We start from the raw sequence: 19,861 nt of genomic DNA on the forward strand, positions 1-19,861 counted from the left end.
GGAGGTAACATTCTGCAGCTCAAACTATTCAAGAGCAGCCAAGGGTGAACCGCTGGGATCGGTATGTGGCATTCTCACGATGTTGATCCTCCCCGTGAGATGATACCATAACTGGTCGGGGTCACAGTGCCCGGGTCACATCTAGGCAGCTTAGGATGAGATTAGGATCCCTGGTGCATTGACGAATCACCTGTTGCTAAAACAATATGGCATCTCCAAGTTCCATCACGCAACAAGATGGGACAAGAGCATCATTGAATATTCATAGGTTGGAGGATCCTGATCTATCAGTTATACTGCAATGGCGCGGCGTACACATCTTACAGTGGTCTTGTCTCATATTATGTGATCTCAAGAAGTTACAAATCACCCCGCCACAAACCATGCAAACGTTCTATGACGACCATTTATTTCGATGAGGAATTCGCCCCTTCATTACAGGTCTAAAACTGACGGTATACCATCGTATTTGAATAGAAGCCACTTCCTCCACACACCAAACTGCAACGTCAGGAGAGGGGGATAGGTCCTTGAACCATTACCAGATTATCATGAATTGTCCCGGCACCAGGTCTACTGGCCACCAAGCCCTTGGTTCGCAACAGGATGGTCCTCATTTTCTTTGGTCCTCTCCCCATGACTGCAACAAAAAGTGTCGCCGTATTATCCAACCCCTTGTCCAACTAACCATGGATAAGCTGGACCATGAACAAATCGCTATCTAAGCGCAGGAATAAAGATTAAAGCTATGCATGACCATAATATGTATCTGAACACCTCGATAATCCGGTAAGGTGATTAAGGATTAACAGAGACAGTGGGATGTGGGATTTGCAGGTTTTCTTTCGCATTAGATTCTTCCCTTTTTCACTACTTAGTTTGAAATGTGCCAATGAGGAATACAGTCAATCATGTACACGTGCATGTACGCCTGGTTAATCTAAATGTATGAGTCTGACCATATGAACCTTGGTTACCATGATGACATTATCCTGTTACAATTAGCGGGACTTACGTAAAGTGGAGACGAAGCTTGAGTATGTAATATGGACACCTCAACGGTGTGGGAACCTTGTTTCTCACATTATATAATTGCGGGGATTGAAGACGAGAGGACTTATCAAGAAAACAAATATATTCTTGGCATCATTGGTGTTATCCATCATAGATTGATCCGATGCTTCGTGTTATGAATCTTTATGTCATTTTACACTTTATTTTTCGTTGAACTTGTCGTAGAAAGCAATGAGCAAGCTGAAGCTTATGACAGAAGGAGAAGGATGAGCATTGACAAATCTTTTGAAACCACTCCTGCCATTCATGATACGACGAGAAATCAAAATGCAATTATCAAATAATGACTTCCAAAAGGCACAAGGAGTTTTGTAAACCGCGATGGTGAAAGGTCATGGGCAAGGGCATACACTTTTTACCACCAGTCCACCTGATAGCATGGTTTCAATGAGGCCATGCAATCGCTGGATTACTCTGGCGCCTCTTGAGGTATGCAAACTCGACAAAAGATGTTTGTCTAGACTGCTTATCATGTTATAAGTTATTTGGTGAGACTACATTGAGCATAAACTTAATCTCAACATATTTTGATAGTACAAAAAAATGCATAAACAGTTACAAGATTGAGCCCTGGAGACTGGCTTGACTCACAACCCAGCCACCCTGACTATCAAAGATCACAAACGCACTATCTTAATGGGTCCAAATAAAAGGCCTAGTCTAATGATTTAATAGGCTGTAGACAATGGTGAAATGAAACAAAGAGATTGCTCGAATTCCATCGCAGTGGGATCGGCTGCAGACCAGCATGGAAGCTGGCCTCGTTATGGAGTATCAGCAGAAAACAATGGCGGATTAAATTGACTTGATATTATTAGATTGACGGCAATCATAGTCTTTTTTGGTACGGCATTGTTTCTCATTTTTCAGTTTTTACCACCAAGTTGATCAAGAGATCAGCCCCGTCTGAAGACCACCCACCCTAACCCTCCCCTCCCCCCGAACAACCCTATCCCCTCATTTTTTTCTGAGGACCATAAATTCAACCGTCCGGTCATCTCTGTTGCACGCACTTTGCTGGTTGCGCCGACTGGTTGAGTCAACTAAAACCACAAATGCAACAAGTGGTTGCGCCTAGTGAATCTTAAAACCGATAGAAGTCTCTCTCGACCAAACCTAGGACAATCTCAGTCGGATGGTTGTATGTCTTCATGGCCGTCTGCTGCAGAGCCGATATGGTACATGTACCTTGAAGTACATGGTTATGGTTGAAACGAATAGCTTGTGTCCAAAACGATAAGATACGATATGATGGAAATACTGGCACATCAAATCAAATCGACTCTGACTTTATTCTGATCTCTTGACGGCGGCGAACCGAATACACCACATAAACTATTAACCCAAGATTCCATTGCAGTTGCAATACGTTACATAATGCATTCTTCCTTCATTTAGATCACTGAACCAAGCTGCAACCACGGAATTCCAAACCTTTAGAGGTTTATGACTATAAAAACCGTGTATAACTTTAGATCAAACTCGCGCCTTGGGCTTGGAACAATTTTAATTTCTATTACAGATTCTGCCGTAACTAAATTTGGATTTCTGACCAGAATATCATCTCCGGTTGGGTTTAGCTTCCTTAGACTTAATCTCGTGCACTTGGTCATGATCGCTCTCACCTACACACAAACTGCATTGTCCAAAGCATGAAAAGTTGACCTATGGACGAGCTTGTCTTAAAGGTGTATTGTCACAACCAGGTAATTCTTGAGGACAGATCAACGAATCGACTGAGAATCTCTTATTGCTGAAATCAACCGAGGAAATGCCAATAACCTACGATAGGGTACAGAATGTCCTTTGTTTTAAGCCCTATCAAACCTCCAAACAGTAAAAACTGAAAATCTTATTTTGTCTTTTGCAGTCTTTCACATTCTTTCACATTCTAAGACACGTGTCTTTAAGGTTGTCCCAGTCTATTGACATCGACACACGAATTTGCGTTGAATTTTCGGCAGTTATGGCCTGGTCTCGGCGCCTATTGTACGGACTTTGCATGCCACACCTATTGTACTATACAGGACAGATTATTTCCAGCACAATGGCTCTATTTACCTGTCTACAATACGGCGACAATAGCGACCGACTCAAGCGGGTTTCAATACCTCTGGCTGCTATATCTCGATCTCAGACTTGGCGCTGGATTCCCATGCATTGAGAGTCTCAAGACGATAATCTGGAACATCACAACGTCTTAGTGCTTTCAAGTTTCTGCAAGAGGAGAGGAGGAATCACTAAGGACAACCATCATCTCAAACGAAGACACGAAACTTTGAAAAAATTTCCGATTTTGTGCGTTCTGTCTTATGATATGACATCTGCTATGACGAGACATGAGATCTGGATGATATTGTCCGCCGCACCTGGCGTTACTGTGTCCTAGATATTCGCTTGGAGTGGGTCAGCTATAGATTTGATATGAAGTAATAATATCATCAAGATATTACACTGAGCGGATTCATCCGTGTTTCATTGTCTCTTTTTTGAAGTCAATCATCAAAACCTGTCGTCTCTGGAGAGCTTTTTGATAAGAAGACGACGTTTTTTAGGATTAGAATATCATTGTGGACTTCCTGGTCCAGACTGACAGTTGGCGGCGTTGAGCATCACATGGTCACGCAGGACTAATTCATCACTTGTTGCGCCACATCTGTTTGTGATATCGCAGCATAGTCCAATATGCAGTCTCCGGAACGATCGGATGAACAGGCCTTGGCGACGGCCCAGGAAGGACAGATCGCCGCGCAACATCTTGAAATGGACTGTCAGAGCGTTACGTCAGAGACGAGTCATGTGAGTAGCGCTCATGACCAAGTGGACAATCAGCGGGACAGTCCGATGCCGCAGCCTATACCTATTGCATTGACACTGACACAACCACCGGACTCTGCTGAAAGGGAGTATGCTACATTGACACCGTTGTCTTCGGCCGTTACGATGTCACATGTCATGGCTCCTGTGCATTACACCTCCTACGTTCCCATGCATTCTGTCGCTGTGTCGGCAGCCGAGGCTGCCCCCGCGGTAGTAACATCTCAGTATATCTCGCAGGCACAACCCTTGACCCACACTCAGGCCCAGGTGTCGCCGGTACAGCCGTCTCCCCTCATCCTGACTGCTGTGCCGAGGAAACCGACGCCCATACAACATGTACAGCCAACAGTCCAAAAGCAAGGTAAGTAACTTGCACTACTTATTCTCCACCCGCATTTTATTGCTTGGGTTTCGAAGATTTATGCCACGAAGACGTTCAGGAAGGAGTGTCCTAACCTATAATTGGATGACGGGTGACGGTGCATGGCTATATGAAGACCAATGGACGCTTTACTTCCTCGACCGCTTCCTTTTACCATGCTTACAATTTCAAATCAAAATAGACGATCAACTATATGACGTTCCATGGTAATTTCTTCTGGTATTTCTTACTGGATGCAAATTCCTGTATGGACTTTATTTATCTTTTAATGATAACGCAAAGGTGCAGGAGTGTCAATAGGTGTTCTTTCTTGTTGTGATAAGTCTGGTTGATAAGGTTTCGTTGATAAGGTTGGCAAAGAGTCTTACCATTCGACAAATACCAGCGAATCAAATTTTGCCTTAAAATGTCAATACTTCATGTAATCGGAAGCTTTACCTTAACAATGTTCACTTTGGCATCGGGACGATAATTGCCTAACTCATTTTAGCTGAAGTGAGTTAGGCAATTAGCGTAGGAGGATGACGATATACATGATCATCAAACAGGTCGTCTGCTTACACACACGGGATGCAACCCATATTTAGTGATGATAGCATAGCTGTACAATACAATGTATAGCTTATTGGTACTTCGATTTCGCGTTTGTCCCAGGCCTTTCTTAGGTGCGTCTTCTCATGTGTTGATATAAACGTCCCTTGATTGAATAACTATGCTTGAATAACACTCTGATTTTGACACCTCTCTTTTGTCATCTTAATACGTCTCATTGTAATGTTTACATGTCACCTGTATTGTGACCAACAATGTTTCCGATGGTGTTCAATTGACATATACAGGGTATCCCAAATCCGATTTCACAGTATCTGCCAGCCATTGATTGCGCATGTTGCAAGGTTGTTCACTTCTTATAGTCCTATTGTTGTTGTCCTCGCAAACGTTTTGGATAATTTCCGCTGTTGTTGTTGTCAACAATACATTGGTTTGTATTGTCCAAACTATACATTGTACAGGGTGTCCCAAATTATTTTCTTCATATGTTGATCCTTTTGCTTTTGCTTTTAATTTCTATTGATTTTTGAATGTTGACGAAATTTGTTGGCATCATTAAGTTGAAGCTATCTGTCAATTTTAAATTCAATTTCTTTTGAGTTATGACTAGGACAGTGATAATCACTTACTTCTGTCGGTCATCTTTTTTTAATCCCATCCTATTACCCAGCGTTCATTAAGTTTTGGGCGATATTGAAAAGACGACTTGAAATGGCTTTTCCACTGTTGTTGAAATCTGGACATTCGCAAGAAAGGCAACTTCACGGCATTTACTCGTTCAATACTACATTCAATTCAGATTAGACTGATTGAAAACCACTCATATTTACCACACATTTATGAAATAACAACTCGAAATTGTCAAGAATGTCTAATGCCTGAACGACTTTCAATAAGTCTTTGTATTTATTTGGGTCAATTCACTACAGAATGTCGACCTTTTTATCCCTTCAACCTAGGCCCTACTGTGAAGCAGAGCATGAAACTGTCAATGGCATATTGAAGGTTTTATTCACAATATCCAAAGGCCTGACACTTGGCTTCATTCACGGTGTTTAAAAAACAAAGATTAGTGTCAGTCAGAGGGGCAGGAATACCATTGCGGGGGCCAGGTCGGATTTTTCAAAAACATTTAAGACTTGAACTGTTACGTTATTGCACTTTATTTCTATCTTTTTGTATGTTTGCCTTACATATCTGAATTGCATTTCGACAATGGTTCGCTCGAATGTGTTTGTAGCAGTTATGCAATCGCCGGAGATAGAACCCGACCACAAGGCTACCATATATAATTTCCGATTGTCCATATCACTCGTAATGTGAGGAATTGGTCCTTCCCGTTAGTCCTCAAAAGAGATGTCTTTTGTAACTTTGTGATGGCAGTTGTATCGGGAATGTTCCCTATCCACGTGTGGCCTGAGTTGTCGCAGCACCAGCCGAGCCGGCGGCCGAAATTTCCCGCCATCAGTTCAATTATCCCCGAATACCAACACATGTATTTACCCTAGCTCAAGCACGGGTTTATTTTCCATTATTCCGCGTCAGTCATGCAAACACTGCTATGAAAAGAAAAGCTTTCAGGCGACAATTCCTTCGAAATAACAAGTAGGATTTAGGCCGCCATGGTCACACTCGACTGGCAGGTATTTTCAATTGTGTGATTTCATGACCACACACAGGAATACTGTTGCGATTCACATACTACATGTATACTTGATGAAGTCTGGTGTAACAAATTTGGGTGTCCTCCACGCTCCCATACATGAGACAGCTTAGGAGACTCACTCATTCTTTTAGCGTTCCCGAACAATGAAGAGAAACACTCAGAAACGTAAACACACAGAACATTTTACATTTTGGCTTCATTCCTGGGAATTCATGTATCAAAACCTTACCGTATTGGGTAAGCTCTGACAGAGCAATAACGTGACTTCAATTGACCTTGGGGTAATCATAACAACTTCAAGAAGAACTACAGTGCAAAAAGCTACAATTACAATGCAAGGCGACAAGACACACAATACAGCACATCACACGTTACAGCAAACACAATACAAAGTTCCAAGAAACAGTACAGAGTTAAATGAAACACAATACAAAGTTACAGGAAACACAATACAGGATGAGAAGAAATATATGACAGAGCTTAAAGAAATAAATGACAAACTAACAAAATGCGATACAAATCATTACAAGAACTATGATTTTGTCTACTGCAGCTCCTGTCAAAGCCAACACGCCGCTCCTGTCCACGGAAGAGTTAACAAGAGATCAGTTAGTTTTGTTAGAAAAAGCTTACAGAGACTCGCCGTATCCTAGTTATCACCAACTCGCTGCAGAACTAAAAATAGAAGTTTTTAAGGTAGGTATAGTATGTCATGTTCATTGTATTCGAGATTACATAACTTCCAATGACTTGTCTGAACAGCAGCACCTTAGAAGACAATGGGATTATGATGGGAAGTTTAGGAGTTCTTGGTCTGGTAAACCAGCAACATCTCCTCTGTAATGATGATGGTGATAGGAATGTCATTGATATGAAGACCGGTTGCATAACCATACCTCTTCCATGAAAGATTTGGTCGAGTGCTCTTGTCAGATGTTCTGCAAGAAGTCACACAACCTTACAAGCAACCAGTATTGGTTTTCCCTCTTTCAGGTAAAAGCATGGTTCCGAAAACGGCGTCGAAACTTACATACAGAGATAGGAATAGAGATGTCCAAGGAAGATGAACAAAAGGTTTTTAAACAGGTCTGTAACTCTTGCATTTTAGCGACTTGTGCTGAGTGGCCCAGCTTGGTGGGTGCTCTTTCGTAGGGACAGCGTTACATTTTCCTTCATAATTTGGCTAGAAATTGTAACATCATGCTTCGAATCTTACTTCGCCTCAAGTAAGATTCTTACGTTAACATGTTTGGACAAAATCTTCACCTTGATGACCAGCGGCAATTCTGTCACAAATTATTGTTATTTTACCCTTTTTATTTCCAGTTCATCACACAGCATCACGATTCGTGGAGAGGGGGTCAGCCGCCCCCAGGTACCCCGCAGTCTAGTCATATGAATACCATGTTCCGTGTGCCTACCCCGTCGTCAGGGGAAGAGGGACATGAAAGCAAGTCTGGGGAGGGGAAAGCGATGGAACAGGTACAGTTGGAAAACATCCAATAAGCTCAGACCCTTTTGCTTGGTCGTCATTCTATGCTTTTACAAATCGACTTGGTAAGAAGGAGTGCTAGTCTTTCGATTGGAAAAGAAGACAAGCTAGCTTCTGCCTCTCGGGTCTCGCGCTGAAGGTGAACAAATGTAACTTTTCACGAAGAATGCTTCACCTTTGATGGAACCTTTTTCAGGCTTGTCGAACAAATCTCTTGCATCTCACTGCTGTGCATGTCGTACCTCTGATTCTACAGTTCCTATTCTTCAGGATGGTGATCACAGTAGAGGTTCTCCAGCACAAACGTCCGCGGGAGAAGCTTCACATCCAGACGCCACAGCTAATCAAACACCTCATCCTAACGATCTGGTAAGACGAATCTATGAACATATCCCGACCAAATCCTCTCTCCAGATTGTTTTTAAAATCGCCCCGTGACGTTCAAGTGACGTCATTGACATTTCTGGGTTACTTCCGGTCGTTTCGTCCAATCAGAAGCCGTGCCTTCTGCTCATGCGATGTAGACATAAAATGGGCCAATCAGACGTCTGGTGTGGTATACATTTTGGAAGATCTTGTACCTTTTGCTTTGGAACTGGATGACAATGAAATTCCCAAACGCAAGTGCGACATCGTCCTTGCTTGGGTGACAAGGGTTAATTTCCTAGTTTTCGATTGAATGACATCAAGTATCAGTTAGATGCGCTCAGATTACCTATATCACGTGACCTGTTACGCAGTCAAGTGGGTCAAATACTAGATGTCACCACGAGTGCTCTTCTGATGGAGTGTCCTTCAAACCTCACTCTAACTACATGCGTACGGCGAGACATTCATTTGTCAGTGCAATCATCTCAATTCAGTCGAGGTTTTAGAATGTGACAATTGGGACAATAGCACAGGAAGCGCTAATTTGAAATGATTAGATCACTGATCTGTGAATGCCCAACTTGCATTGGTTTAGTAAGAACTGTCCCGCATCAGGATGGTCATAGGGAAGGTTGCCGAGCTATTTCTATGTCCTCAAAATATCGATAAAAATGAAGGAAGTTAACTGCAAAAAACTTTATTACCAGTATAATCAGTACTTAAACAGTAAACTTGATTACACAATCTCTGTCACAATGTGACAGCCATTCTATGTGCGGACAAGATAAAACTAGATATGATGGTTAGATTGTAAACAATGTGTTTACTTCTTTCTCTGGTGACCTCTTCGTGAGACTCGATGTGCCAAAGCGGCCCAGCACTTAAAAACACTCTATTTGGTCCCAGTTCAGCCCGGCACATCCTTCATACCATATCCGTCTTATCTTCTGGTCAAATATAGCCGCGCCGTTCAAACAGATGGAGCACCTCGTAAAATTCAAAATGGCCCCCGGGATTTGCATTGATCTGCCGCAACCTCATCACCAGGCCCCTTAAATATCATTTTATACGCATAGCACTGCGTGCTTGAAATATAGTTTTCTCGGGGCGGGGTCGTGATCCATCGCCCATCCTGTCTATTGTCCCATGATGGGCTCTTAACCTATTTTTGATATTTGTCCAAAGAACACGATGGATTTCTCTGGCGATACTGACTTGGCGTTGTGCCTTTGGTGATATCAATTTAGCAACTTGTAGTATGAACTGAGACCATGAGATTCCTTTTTCTCTGCGCTGAATTTTTATATTGTGTACGAATAATGATGTTGGTGATTATGGGCGCTGGCACTTGTGAGCACGTGGCTGGCATATTGTACTGTATTGTGTGGCGTCTAGGAGGGTGAATCCCTTTTAGTTTCTTTAGTAAGTGCAAGAAGTGTGTGTTATAATCCCATGAACTGATACTATGCTTGATTCTTGTTGTTGTGTCGATCATCACTAACATGTCAGGTTACAACCGGCATTGCAGTGTGATCAACCTTCTGATTGTGTCAGGAGCTCACCAAAGACAAAGGCCATTGACATACCACGTCACCAACAAATGAAATCGAGTCCAAAATGGTAAATCTAAAGACCTCTCACTGTTTCAGAGCCAACATCCGAAGATAGACTCATCAGTACTTTACAATCCACAGCAACAAGTAGCAACAAGTAAATCCACGACCAAGTCGAAATCACTGCCAAAGAGTTCAAGACAGACCAAGGTAGGTTGCTTAAATTCGTTTTGTATTTCGTAATTTCATTTGCAAAGGGCCGTATTGTTATACCGTTTGTTAATTTACGATGTGTTGCTTCCAGTCGAAGACTTCTACCAGCACGATACGTTCGCTACTGAAGAAGGAGGTGAAGTATGAGCCAGTTGTCGTGGCTCCTGTCCAAGCACCGCCGGTGACAAGTCCGCAGCCACAGGGGGTTCAAGTCACGGCACCACAGCCTCAAGCTGAACCAGCCGCACAAACGATGACTTATGTAAGTATAAATGATAGTTCTCGAGTTCTGAGCAGGATTCATGATAGCTGTCATCTGCCGAACAATGCGACAAAATCGATGATATGACTGGTTTTGATTCTTTCCTTATGTAGTCTCCGTTTACCATCTTCTTCAGATGTACCAGAACCCAGAGATCGACAACTTGATGCGAGAACGTGAGTACTTGGGTCGTCTGCTGCACCAGCAACAGATGGAATGGCAGGAGACCAGGAAGAAGCTGGTCGATTGTGACAGAAGACTAGCCAAGGTCACATCAAATGTTCAAGGTCAGTGGCTATGCATTTCCGTTGCACATGGCGATGGTGATATTATTCAACATTCTCTAACTTGGCCATTGATTATCGAGTAAAGTTCTGCAAAAAACGAATGGACGATTTCTGGGACGAATTCGAAGATGCGCTGACAGTCATGTGTTTCATCTTGAACAAAGGCTCACAGTGGCTTATGGCATTGTCCGAAGGCCTTCTGACATGTTCTCTGCGCATTTGTTTTGTTTGGGCGCTGATTTGTTTTCGTCGAAAAGGTCCGAAAAGTTGTCGAGATTTCTTATGTCTATTCCTCTTGCAGCCTCGACGTACACCACGGCATCCCATCAGCAAGCAGTCGTCAGCGAGGGAGAACAGAAGTGGCCTCAGGTCCCACAAACGGTACGTAACTGAATATCATGATTGCTTTGGCCCGGCAGGTGAGTCAAGGATCGTTTAACTTTAAGAAGGTACCAGGCATCATTCAATCATTGATCTCTCTTCTTCTCGCAGCAGTACCAACATGTGGCGGTGCCGGTCTCCACATCCGCCCAGTCCGCCCATTATGTTGCCCAGATGGAGCGGCCCTCCTCTCACGGCAGTCCGGCAGTTACGACAGAAGAGGGCCAGCCTCAGCAGATGCAGGCGGTCAGGCTGGTAATGTCACAACCCCCGGAGGACACCAGCTCCAGTAAAGAGGGGGAAACTGGTAAGAGGACTAGTCTAATGGCTACCGTAGAATTTGTCCGATAGGCACGAGTAGCAAACTTCTAATACGATAACCAGTGGCGTCATCTAACGCTTTATCTGATGTCCATGTGAACCCATCATCTTACGACTGAACTACTTTTTCAGAGGCGCCACAGTTGACACAGCTGTATGCTGCCGCGCCCATCATAGTACAACCAGGAACTGAGAATCATCATTATGTGTGGCATCAGGACCAACAACATGACGCTGGCGTGCAATATCACCATGGGATGTACCAGCAAGTACCACTGGATGGCAACAACAACAAAGACCAGGTAAATCTCGAAATGATGACGATTTCCATTACGAGGCTTTGGTCAGCTGCAGGTCGTCGTATGGTCCAATCAGAAGCGCTGAATTCTGCAAGACCAGTGCTATCATTTTATACTAGCCAATCAAAGCCAGCCACTCATAATTCTTGGGAAATCTTGTCAAAAATACTTTTGGAGATGGGTGATGAACTTGTTAATAAAGCTTGGTACGGATGTACATACATGTAGCTCACTAAAACACTTTCATGCTGACGATGACTGCAAGAGCATAGCTCAGTTCTCGTCCAACCCTGTCTGTAAAGGCACCGTCAAATAGTTAGCAAACTAGGACTGTAACATATCATGTGGTCTGTTAAATATCGCCGTAGGACTGTATTCTGTAACATTAGATCTAGGTTAACCCTTTAGATCATGTATCACATCCGATCTTCCATTCAGAGATCAAGGATAAGGTAGATTGCATTGAATCACTTCCTCTTTAGGTCATGCAAAGCACAGTAAGCGTAGAGAACTCCGGCAGCCCGTACTACTCCGACTACTCTGGTTCGCCAGCCTCCAGTCACGATACCACACATGAGAACCACGGTAACAGCGTGGGTGCCAGCAAAAGGAGGAACCGCACAAGTTTCACACGTGAGCAGATTAGCCAATTGGAAGCATACTATAAAGCCAATGCGCATCCCGAATGGGGCGATAGGGAACTGATGGCTGAAACTCTTGGGCTTAGTGACCAGAATGTAAGGACATGAGTGAGACAAAAATGACCAACTCATCTCGAAATCATTGGGACTCTCTCGAGGTCAACTATCTAACTGAATATAATATTCTTTCTGGATCTCTGTTGTTTCAGTTCAAACACTTCTTGTTTTGCGAGAGGTTTGAATTCAAACAAGGTAGAGAGGTTTTAAAAAGTATTTTTCGGCCACCATTAACTTTCTGTCCCAAACGTTTACCATCATGTACTGTGTCGACTCAATCAGTATTGCCTCTCTGGTGTTTATGTTGGGGAAACTGTCAAAAAGGCAGGTTTGGTTAAACCTGATTGAGCGGACACAGTGCTGTAATCATTCTACAAGTAACAGTCCATGCCTATCCTTCGCCTTCCAATTTGCTTACCATAATAACTCGCCAACAGACTACTCATTGTGAATTGTTCCACTTGAGTGGAACACAATGGGATTGGGCTATGTCACTTTTGTAATTAGGGCTTCGAGTCCTCAACGATGATTGCCAAGTTCCACTGTGTTCCGCTGTAGCAGAACCAAGCGGATCATATGACAATGCGTAGCCAGTGAATCATTACACTTTCCAAGGTTGAGTTAGCATTTGAGTTGACGTTCATGAATCACCCGTCACGATTACCGAACTGCAGAATGAACATCTATTTCAACAGTGATGGTGTCGCATAACGCTTTCATTTGTCTCTTCAAATGTTTTTTGGAAAACGCATGGATAGCATGACGCGACACACGAAACGAGACTTGTGTGCAAACTCAGCCAGAGCGGCCTTGCCTCCAATCCAGCTACGTATCTCGCCTACTCAACATGCTGAAGGGGCTTCCCTGTGCAAAAAAAACACCATCTCCTCTCGAGTGAATTGAACGGTTCATTGCGAGTTCATTGCGGTTCATCGGAGCCTTGCTTTACATACTTAACACGTTACATCTCTCCGATAGTATGTGTGCATTTTCTTATGTTCTTGGTTGACGAAAAAGCCCGACGGCTAGTTGATTTCCTGACGAAGATAGTTTCCTGGATGTTTTAACTTAAAAGTAATGTGGTCGGCTTCTACAAGTGACAAAGACGGCACCAGTTAAAACATTGTTTTACTGTGACCCTCAGTGGGACTTGGTGTTCCTGCCTGGTGGATGTCAAAGACGATCAGCATGGCATGGGCCTCCTCGGAATTGATGGAGGGAATTTCTCCGGATCGTTAGCTTGCCGTTGAGTACACATCATCTGAGTTTTTCTAATTCTTCTTTCTTAAAGGTTCGCATTTGGTTCAAGAACCGACGAGCCAAGAAGCAGAAACACGATGAGACGATACGTTTTGTGCATGTGCCGGTAACTTCGGCAGACGAAGCGTAACCATGGTGTTCCAAGATGGTGGTCGGTCACGTGACACAAGATGGCGATGGATACGTTGATTCGGCATGAGGTCATGTCACGACTACGCTGAGGCGGAATAGAAATATGACTTCGATGTCTTCTCATATATTTCAGAAGATCTACATTTCAGGAACAAATGAATTTGTTGATACACTTTTGTGTATGTTGTATATAATCATACGAACCAAAAATGGTTTAAATTACTTGATGCATTTTTATATCTTCCGAAAGACGAACAATAAGAGCTGAGAGTTGTTCTTTGTCGATCGGAATAAAAGTCTGTGTGCTGTGGATGACGGAATGAACAGTCGAAAAGATTTCAACTTCAAGATCCTGTTGAATATTATTTGGTATGCAGAGGTCTGAGGAGACACTGCTTCCGAGAATTTCATTTGGAAGCAATTCGCTTAATACATGATTGATAACGTGTCTAATGACTTGACAACGGAAAACAGTTCATCGTTCAAGCCTAAAAAACGGGCAAACACGCTGCATTTCAGTTATGTACATGTAGCTACTTAGTGCATTGATATTCAAAGACAGCTCTGTACGTACACGGATGGCCGGTCTGTTTTGGTATTCGCCACACAACGGTGACCGAGGCAATAATGGCGATGGATCTCGTTATCGCCAGGCATGCCAGGGCTAGCGACATGTATGGACCCGGGGCTATGAAACTGTCGAAACTGTCATTTAACTGCCGTGCAAATTCTTGTAATAAAGGCTAAACGCTTTGCCTTCATGCCGGTCGCGGACGTTGGTAGATCGACCACGTCAGGTGTGATTATGGCAATCATAGGAAATAGTAACCATGAATAGGTATATTAACTGCTTTGAGGGAATTGTAGGCACTCTTAGTGCGGATGCGAAATGGAATTTGAAGTCACGTTATTACGTAGCATATTGATATATTTCTACAGAAATAGAAATTTCCCAGTGACCAATATTTTAGCTTTTAAACTGTTTTGAACGTATTTTTCGAATAAATGAAGTTCTGTACATATGTGGTCTTTTTGTTTTGTGGGTTTATGGACAGATTCTAGACAGACCTGATTGGCAGACCCTCTTGTGTTGAACAAATCTACCCTTAGCCATTGTAGCCTAAACTTGTTTCGATGTATCTGCAAGAGAGTTCCCCAACAAAACAAAAACCAGCTCACTATATCATATTTACGTTTATTCTTCTAAACCTGACCTATGACCCGACGGAAGTAAAATCCCACGTGATCCTCCCAGCCAATCGGATCCGGGCTACAATGAGCAAGATTGTCGAGTTGAGTTGGCCACTGATTCTATAGCCGAACATTGTATTCTACAAATATTTCCAGGAGTGAAAAATGGAAAAATTATTTACATTTTTGACTGATGAACGTGGAATATAATAGGAGCTAGGAAAAGCCCGAGTGTTTAATACTAATATGTGCAGTTAACATTGGAATATTTTAATTGCAATCTTAAAGAGAAATCATTAACACATACTGTACATCCACCGAAAAATATGCACTATGTCCAAAATGTATCATTACCAGACCATTCTTCGGGTGTTTGACATTTCTCAGTGTCCCCCCCCCCACACACACACAATCGGCTGCGGCCTTTACAATAACAAGTCCAAGCATTGCAACTTGCTGACACGTTTTGGACATTTTACTCTAGAATAACATATGAACCAGAGATCAATAGGATTTAAACGGTCAAAGGGCCTGAGATATAGTGGAACCAATAATAGTACCTTTCGCTACCATCCAAGCCAAATTATGCTGTTTATTGTTCTTGATACTGTTTGGAGATTGTTTGGCTGGGTGAACCTTCTTTGAAAATCCAACATATCTCACGTCCTTCTGGTAGTCGTCATATTTTAGTCGTTGCCGGGTTAAATAAGTAGATAAAAGCCTGTCTTGCAGGGCTACCTGATCGTCTACCCCGGCCAGGTGTCGACATTAGTTGTTTCGAAGGATGGGCGACAGGAACTCATATCAGCAAGGACGGAACAAAATAAGGCAGACGTTGTTTTAAAAGAGCACATGGCCATTGGGCGCCATCTTGACCCAGGTAGATAACATTGAGACATATGTAGATATGTACAGGGGAAATGTACATGTTGCTGCAAGGTTAATCAAGGTAACCAAGATGGCGGCCAGCCCTGAAAAATGATGAATATTGGCTGAAGGAAGATAAATTGTGTGTATGCTTTACAACCCTTTTCATATCGGAATGGACAAGAAACTATCGAATATATATTCTTGCTCAGATAGTTAGCTGGTGAATCTGAATGATGACATGATATATGGTCACCAGTAAGATGAACAGTAATCAGTGACTGAAGTACAGTAGTTGTCAATGGAAATGGTGCGCGGCCATTGCATCTGGTTGTGCTTTGTCGACGGTGGCATTGGAGGTCGACCCAACGTACCCCTGAAAGCTGGATCGGGCCTGGCGTCTGTCCTCTCATAATTGCACATATCCAAGGAGGTATTATGAATATTACCCTAGCATTGTCTAATTCCCTGGACAGAGCTCTCCTCTAAAGTTACCACCTTCATTTTGTGATAGTGATCTGATGATCTGATGAAGCCCAACTTTTATAACCGTCTTTTCAGCAGATCAACTTCTACACGTTGATCATCACAGGTCAACATGGCTCGGATTCACTGTGTAGAATCGGGGAAGTATTTAACCTGATTGTCTCCATCAACTGGCACTAGGCGGCGCCGCCACATGACAACGCCCCTAGCGCAGATGATCGAAACCATCTACTGGAACACATTAATTTCCTTTCATTGAAAGAGACATTGATACTGAGACAACATGAACTGTAACTACATACACATTGAAAATGTCTCTTATTTCTACCCAGTCGTAAGTTGAAACAGATGAAATAATCTTTTTAAACGGTTCTTTTGCCAACAAGTTGCAAATTCTGCGGTTTTATTTGGTGTTCCAGGAGGTAAAATAACAGGGTAGGTTTCCAATTGTTTGGGTGCGATGGTCATTAAATAACAAAAAGCGCTGGTGCATGCGTTGACACAATTGCAAACAGTGGAAACATACCCTTACACCTGGTGCAATATGACGCAATTTGAATGGCCAACAATTATGCCTCATCATTTCAATGCCTCATGGTGTATTTCTTGCAAAGATCACCTGCACACCTACGAACTACTACCCAACCCGAAAATGAGATATCCAGGTGACCCGTAAATTCAACTGAGAGTGAGAGCACTGTGTCATCCATTGTTTGAGATCCTACGAAATTCCAGAAGCATTTGAAACCGAGTCCTCCTCTTTTTCTGCCACAGCCTTCTCTAACTTAGTAATCCGCTGCTTCAGGCGCTTCTGGGTGGCATTGAAGTCCGCGAGGAGGCGGGCGAACCGTGTCTGTAGATTATCAAGGTTCGTATCCATACGTTCGACTCGATCCTCAATCTTCTCCTCGACCAAGTCGGCTGCTTTTAACGCCTCCTCATCGAGGAGATTGTCTTTCTTCAAGATATCACGTCCCCGAGTCATCAGTTTTTTCTTGGCCTCTGGATACTCCCCTAAGGCATCCCACAAATCGTCTTTGGACAGACAAAATAAATCAGAATACCCGATACTGCGAACATTAGCCGTTCGCCTGTTACCGGTTTTATTCCCTGCGATATTCAAAATACTGACCTCACCAAACACACTGCCATCACTTAGGGTCGCAAAGACAGTCTTGCCATCGTCGCCGACAACGCTGAGCTTGCCCCGTTTGACGATGTACATCTCCTTGCCAATGTCCCCCTTGCGGCAGATGTAGTCACCAGGGCTGAAGACCTGTAGCTTGAGCTTGAGAACCAGCTCGACCAGCAAGCCAGGCTCACAGTCTTGGAATATACTGACACGCTTCAGCGTCTCGAAATGGACATGAATGGCAATCTCAGCTTTGAGTTTATCCGGCAGGGTGGACAAGATGGCCTCCTCATCAAGGCTCTGTTTATTCGTCCATAAATAATCAAACCATTTGATAACACGTCTCTCCAACTCCTTGCTAACTTTTCTGAACTCCATATACTGTTTCACGCCGTCCATCTTCTGCTGGAACTGCGCACGCGCTGCGTTCATGTTCGTGATCATACTTCCGACATTACCAACGATTGAGGCAAAGATTAACACGCCCATTAGGAAGTCCAACACCACAAACACATACTCCCCATCTGTCTCCGGTTGCGGCGTCTCGCCTATAGTAGTCAGCGTTAACGTCGACCAGTAAAAACTATACACGTACTTCCTTAGGAGTGGCTTCCATACGGCGTCCGTGATATTCTGATACACCCATTTATCGGTGCCGAATCCTATCGACATACTAATGAGAAAATAAAAGCAGGCGTTCCAATGGATGATAATCAATATGTACAAAATGAGATTAAAGATACGGAACATGTTTGGAAAATTAGTCCTTGTTTCTGTGCGGTCGAAGAATTCTAAGATTCTTCGGTATTTAAAGAGTCGGTTGAATCGTACGTATGCACCGTGAATCCCCGCGGGTAGCACTAGGTATAACAGATCGGTAGGAAGTAAGCTTATCACATCGAATTTGAACGTGAAAGTCTTCATGTAGTTTTTGCGCAGTTTCTTTGGGTCGCGTACCATAAGGCCTTGTTCTAGGTAGCCTGCAAGGGAAGAAACAAAAGCAATAAAGATGTAATGTACCAAACTTGAGAAAGCCCGGAGGGAAAACCAGGGCAGGACCCGCCGAGGTCGTTCGTGAAAAGGGTAGGCATCCTGCACTTTCTCGGGAACTATACGGCACATGCATCAGCTCCGACCATCACCAGAGGTTTTGAATAGGGGAAGGCGCCATCTCCTCATGTAGATTGCCAAGGAAAGGGATCTTGCCTGCATGATCAGCTGTATGAGAATAACGACAGCTCTGGAGGACCGCTAGTTTTGTCATGCGACTATCATCAACGTAGAAGTTACTGGCATCAACGTAGAAGTTACTATCAAGGGAACACAAGAACAGAGACTCAATTTGCCGTTCTTACCTGTTCTAACTTGGACTATCATATCCATAATGTATATAAAATCACTAATGTAATCCATTGCAAGCCAAACAATGAAATATCTCTCTTGGAGTTCGAAGAACACAGATCTGGCAATGATCATAATGCAGTTATAGAGTATACACAGAGACACAATGAATATCCAGTTGTAGTAGAACTGGGAGGACTGGTCCACTACGAAACCTCGCCAGAAACTGAAACGAAAGAGCAAGGAGCATAAACAATGGCAAATTCATCAAAAAAGATTTCACCGGTGATACTGAAGACTCGGTAGAGAAAACCATGATCTCCTTTCACCGACGCACTGACATAGTTACAGGCAGCCCTTTGCTGCAGTCTCCTTTTTAGACCTCCCAAGAGTCACGCTTTACTTTTTTAGCAGTATATATAATCATTGACTATTACCGTGGTGGTCATAAAACTGGATGGTCACCGAAGACGACAGACAGCAATTGCACATCACGCCCTTGTTACAACTGGTAGTTTCGGCTTGTCGAGTGCAGGACATCGGACAAGGGGTTGCCCGTAGTTTTAACACAAATACACGCCTATGTACGCCAAGGCTGAGCAGGTGGGGATGCCCACACACTCCACCGTCAGGTGCCCAGTGCGGAGGTACATATAACGCCTTCAGAGAATGGTGCAACCCGGAAAGGTTAAACTTACTTTGGATCTGATATTTTTCTATGTCTCGACCTGACTGTGCGTCCTTCGTCGTCCACGTCCTTGCCACCCATGGCAAACTTCTCTAGGAAGGAGTCTGGCCGCCCGACCGGGTCGTCATGATGTTTACCGCCCGCCCATACTTTTATCACCTGGAATGAGACATGGATGTTATCAGGGTTGCATGTTTTGGTATGGAAACTGACCATTTCATCATCCTGCCGGAACTGTTTTCGGGACAGATGGAGTTGCAGTCGGTGATAAACCGCTCAAAACTCCATGACAGCAGAGTGGCGCAGTGGAAGCGTGCTGGGCCCATAACCCAGAGGTCCGTAGATCGAAACTACGCTCTGCTAGTATTTTATCATTTGAGGAGTGTAGCCTGACA

At 43.5% G+C, this 19,861-nt stretch overlaps 2 protein-coding genes across 9 annotated transcripts in view; one reads left to right on the forward strand and one right to left on the reverse strand.

Annotated features, from left to right (window-relative positions):
* The first annotated feature begins 3,166 nt into the window (after positions 1 to 3,166).
* Positions 3,167 to 14,781, forward strand: LOC135493416 (uncharacterized). Of its 4 annotated transcripts, none has more exons than XM_064780747.1 (13): positions 3,167 to 4,255; positions 7,048 to 7,190; positions 7,488 to 7,580; positions 7,821 to 7,976; positions 8,257 to 8,355; positions 10,005 to 10,118; positions 10,213 to 10,383; positions 10,520 to 10,670; positions 10,972 to 11,051; positions 11,163 to 11,358; positions 11,505 to 11,674; positions 12,154 to 12,408; positions 13,661 to 14,781. In XM_064780747.1, the coding sequence occupies exons 1-13, from the start codon at positions 3,760 to 3,762 to the stop codon at positions 13,757 to 13,759; spliced, it is 2,223 nt and encodes a 740-aa protein (XP_064636817.1). In that variant the 5' UTR covers positions 3,167 to 3,759; the 3' UTR covers positions 13,760 to 14,781. The 4 variants fall into 4 exon arrangements, with proteins under 4 accessions (XP_064636817.1, XP_064636818.1, XP_064636821.1 ...); XM_064780748.1 differs by having other exon boundaries at positions 11,166 to 11,358; XM_064780750.1 differs by having other exon boundaries at positions 3,168 to 4,255; positions 12,154 to 12,304.
* Positions 14,782 to 15,349: 568 nt separating this feature from the next.
* LOC135493417 (cyclic nucleotide-gated cation channel alpha-3-like) overlaps positions 15,350 to 19,861 on the reverse strand; it is a 33,628-nt gene continuing 29,116 nt past the window's right edge. For all 5 annotated transcript variants that reach the window (XM_064780755.1, XM_064780754.1, XM_064780752.1 and 2 more), the window contains 3 exons: positions 19,477 to 19,625; positions 18,793 to 19,004; positions 15,350 to 18,417 (listed from right to left, as the gene is read on the reverse strand). In XM_064780755.1, coding sequence (XP_064636825.1) covers positions 17,027 to 18,417; positions 18,793 to 19,004; positions 19,477 to 19,625 — 1,752 coding nt within the window. In that variant the 3' untranslated portion in view covers positions 15,350 to 17,026. The remainder of the gene's footprint in view (positions 18,418 to 18,792; positions 19,005 to 19,476; positions 19,626 to 19,861) is intronic.

Source organism: Lineus longissimus, chromosome 9, assembly GCF_910592395.1.
Source record: "Lineus longissimus chromosome 9, tnLinLong1.2, whole genome shotgun sequence".
NCBI classification, from domain to species: domain Eukaryota; kingdom Metazoa; phylum Nemertea; class Pilidiophora; order Heteronemertea; family Lineidae; genus Lineus; species Lineus longissimus.

What these genes read in the sequence shown, in the direction of transcription:
- LOC135493416 (XM_064780747.1), top strand. Translation starts at nt 3,760, where the DNA reads ATGCAGTCTCCGGAACGATCGGATGAACAGGCCTTGGCGACGGCCCAG. An exon ending in TAAAAATAGAAGTTTTTAAG is followed by an intron (nt 7,191 to 7,487) that starts GTAGGTATAGTA and finishes TCCCTCTTTCAG; the next exon opens with GTAAAAGCATGGTTCCGAAA. An exon ending in AGAGTTCAAGACAGACCAAG is followed by an intron (nt 10,119 to 10,212) that starts GTAGGTTGCTTA and finishes TGTTGCTTCCAG; the next exon opens with TCGAAGACTTCTACCAGCAC.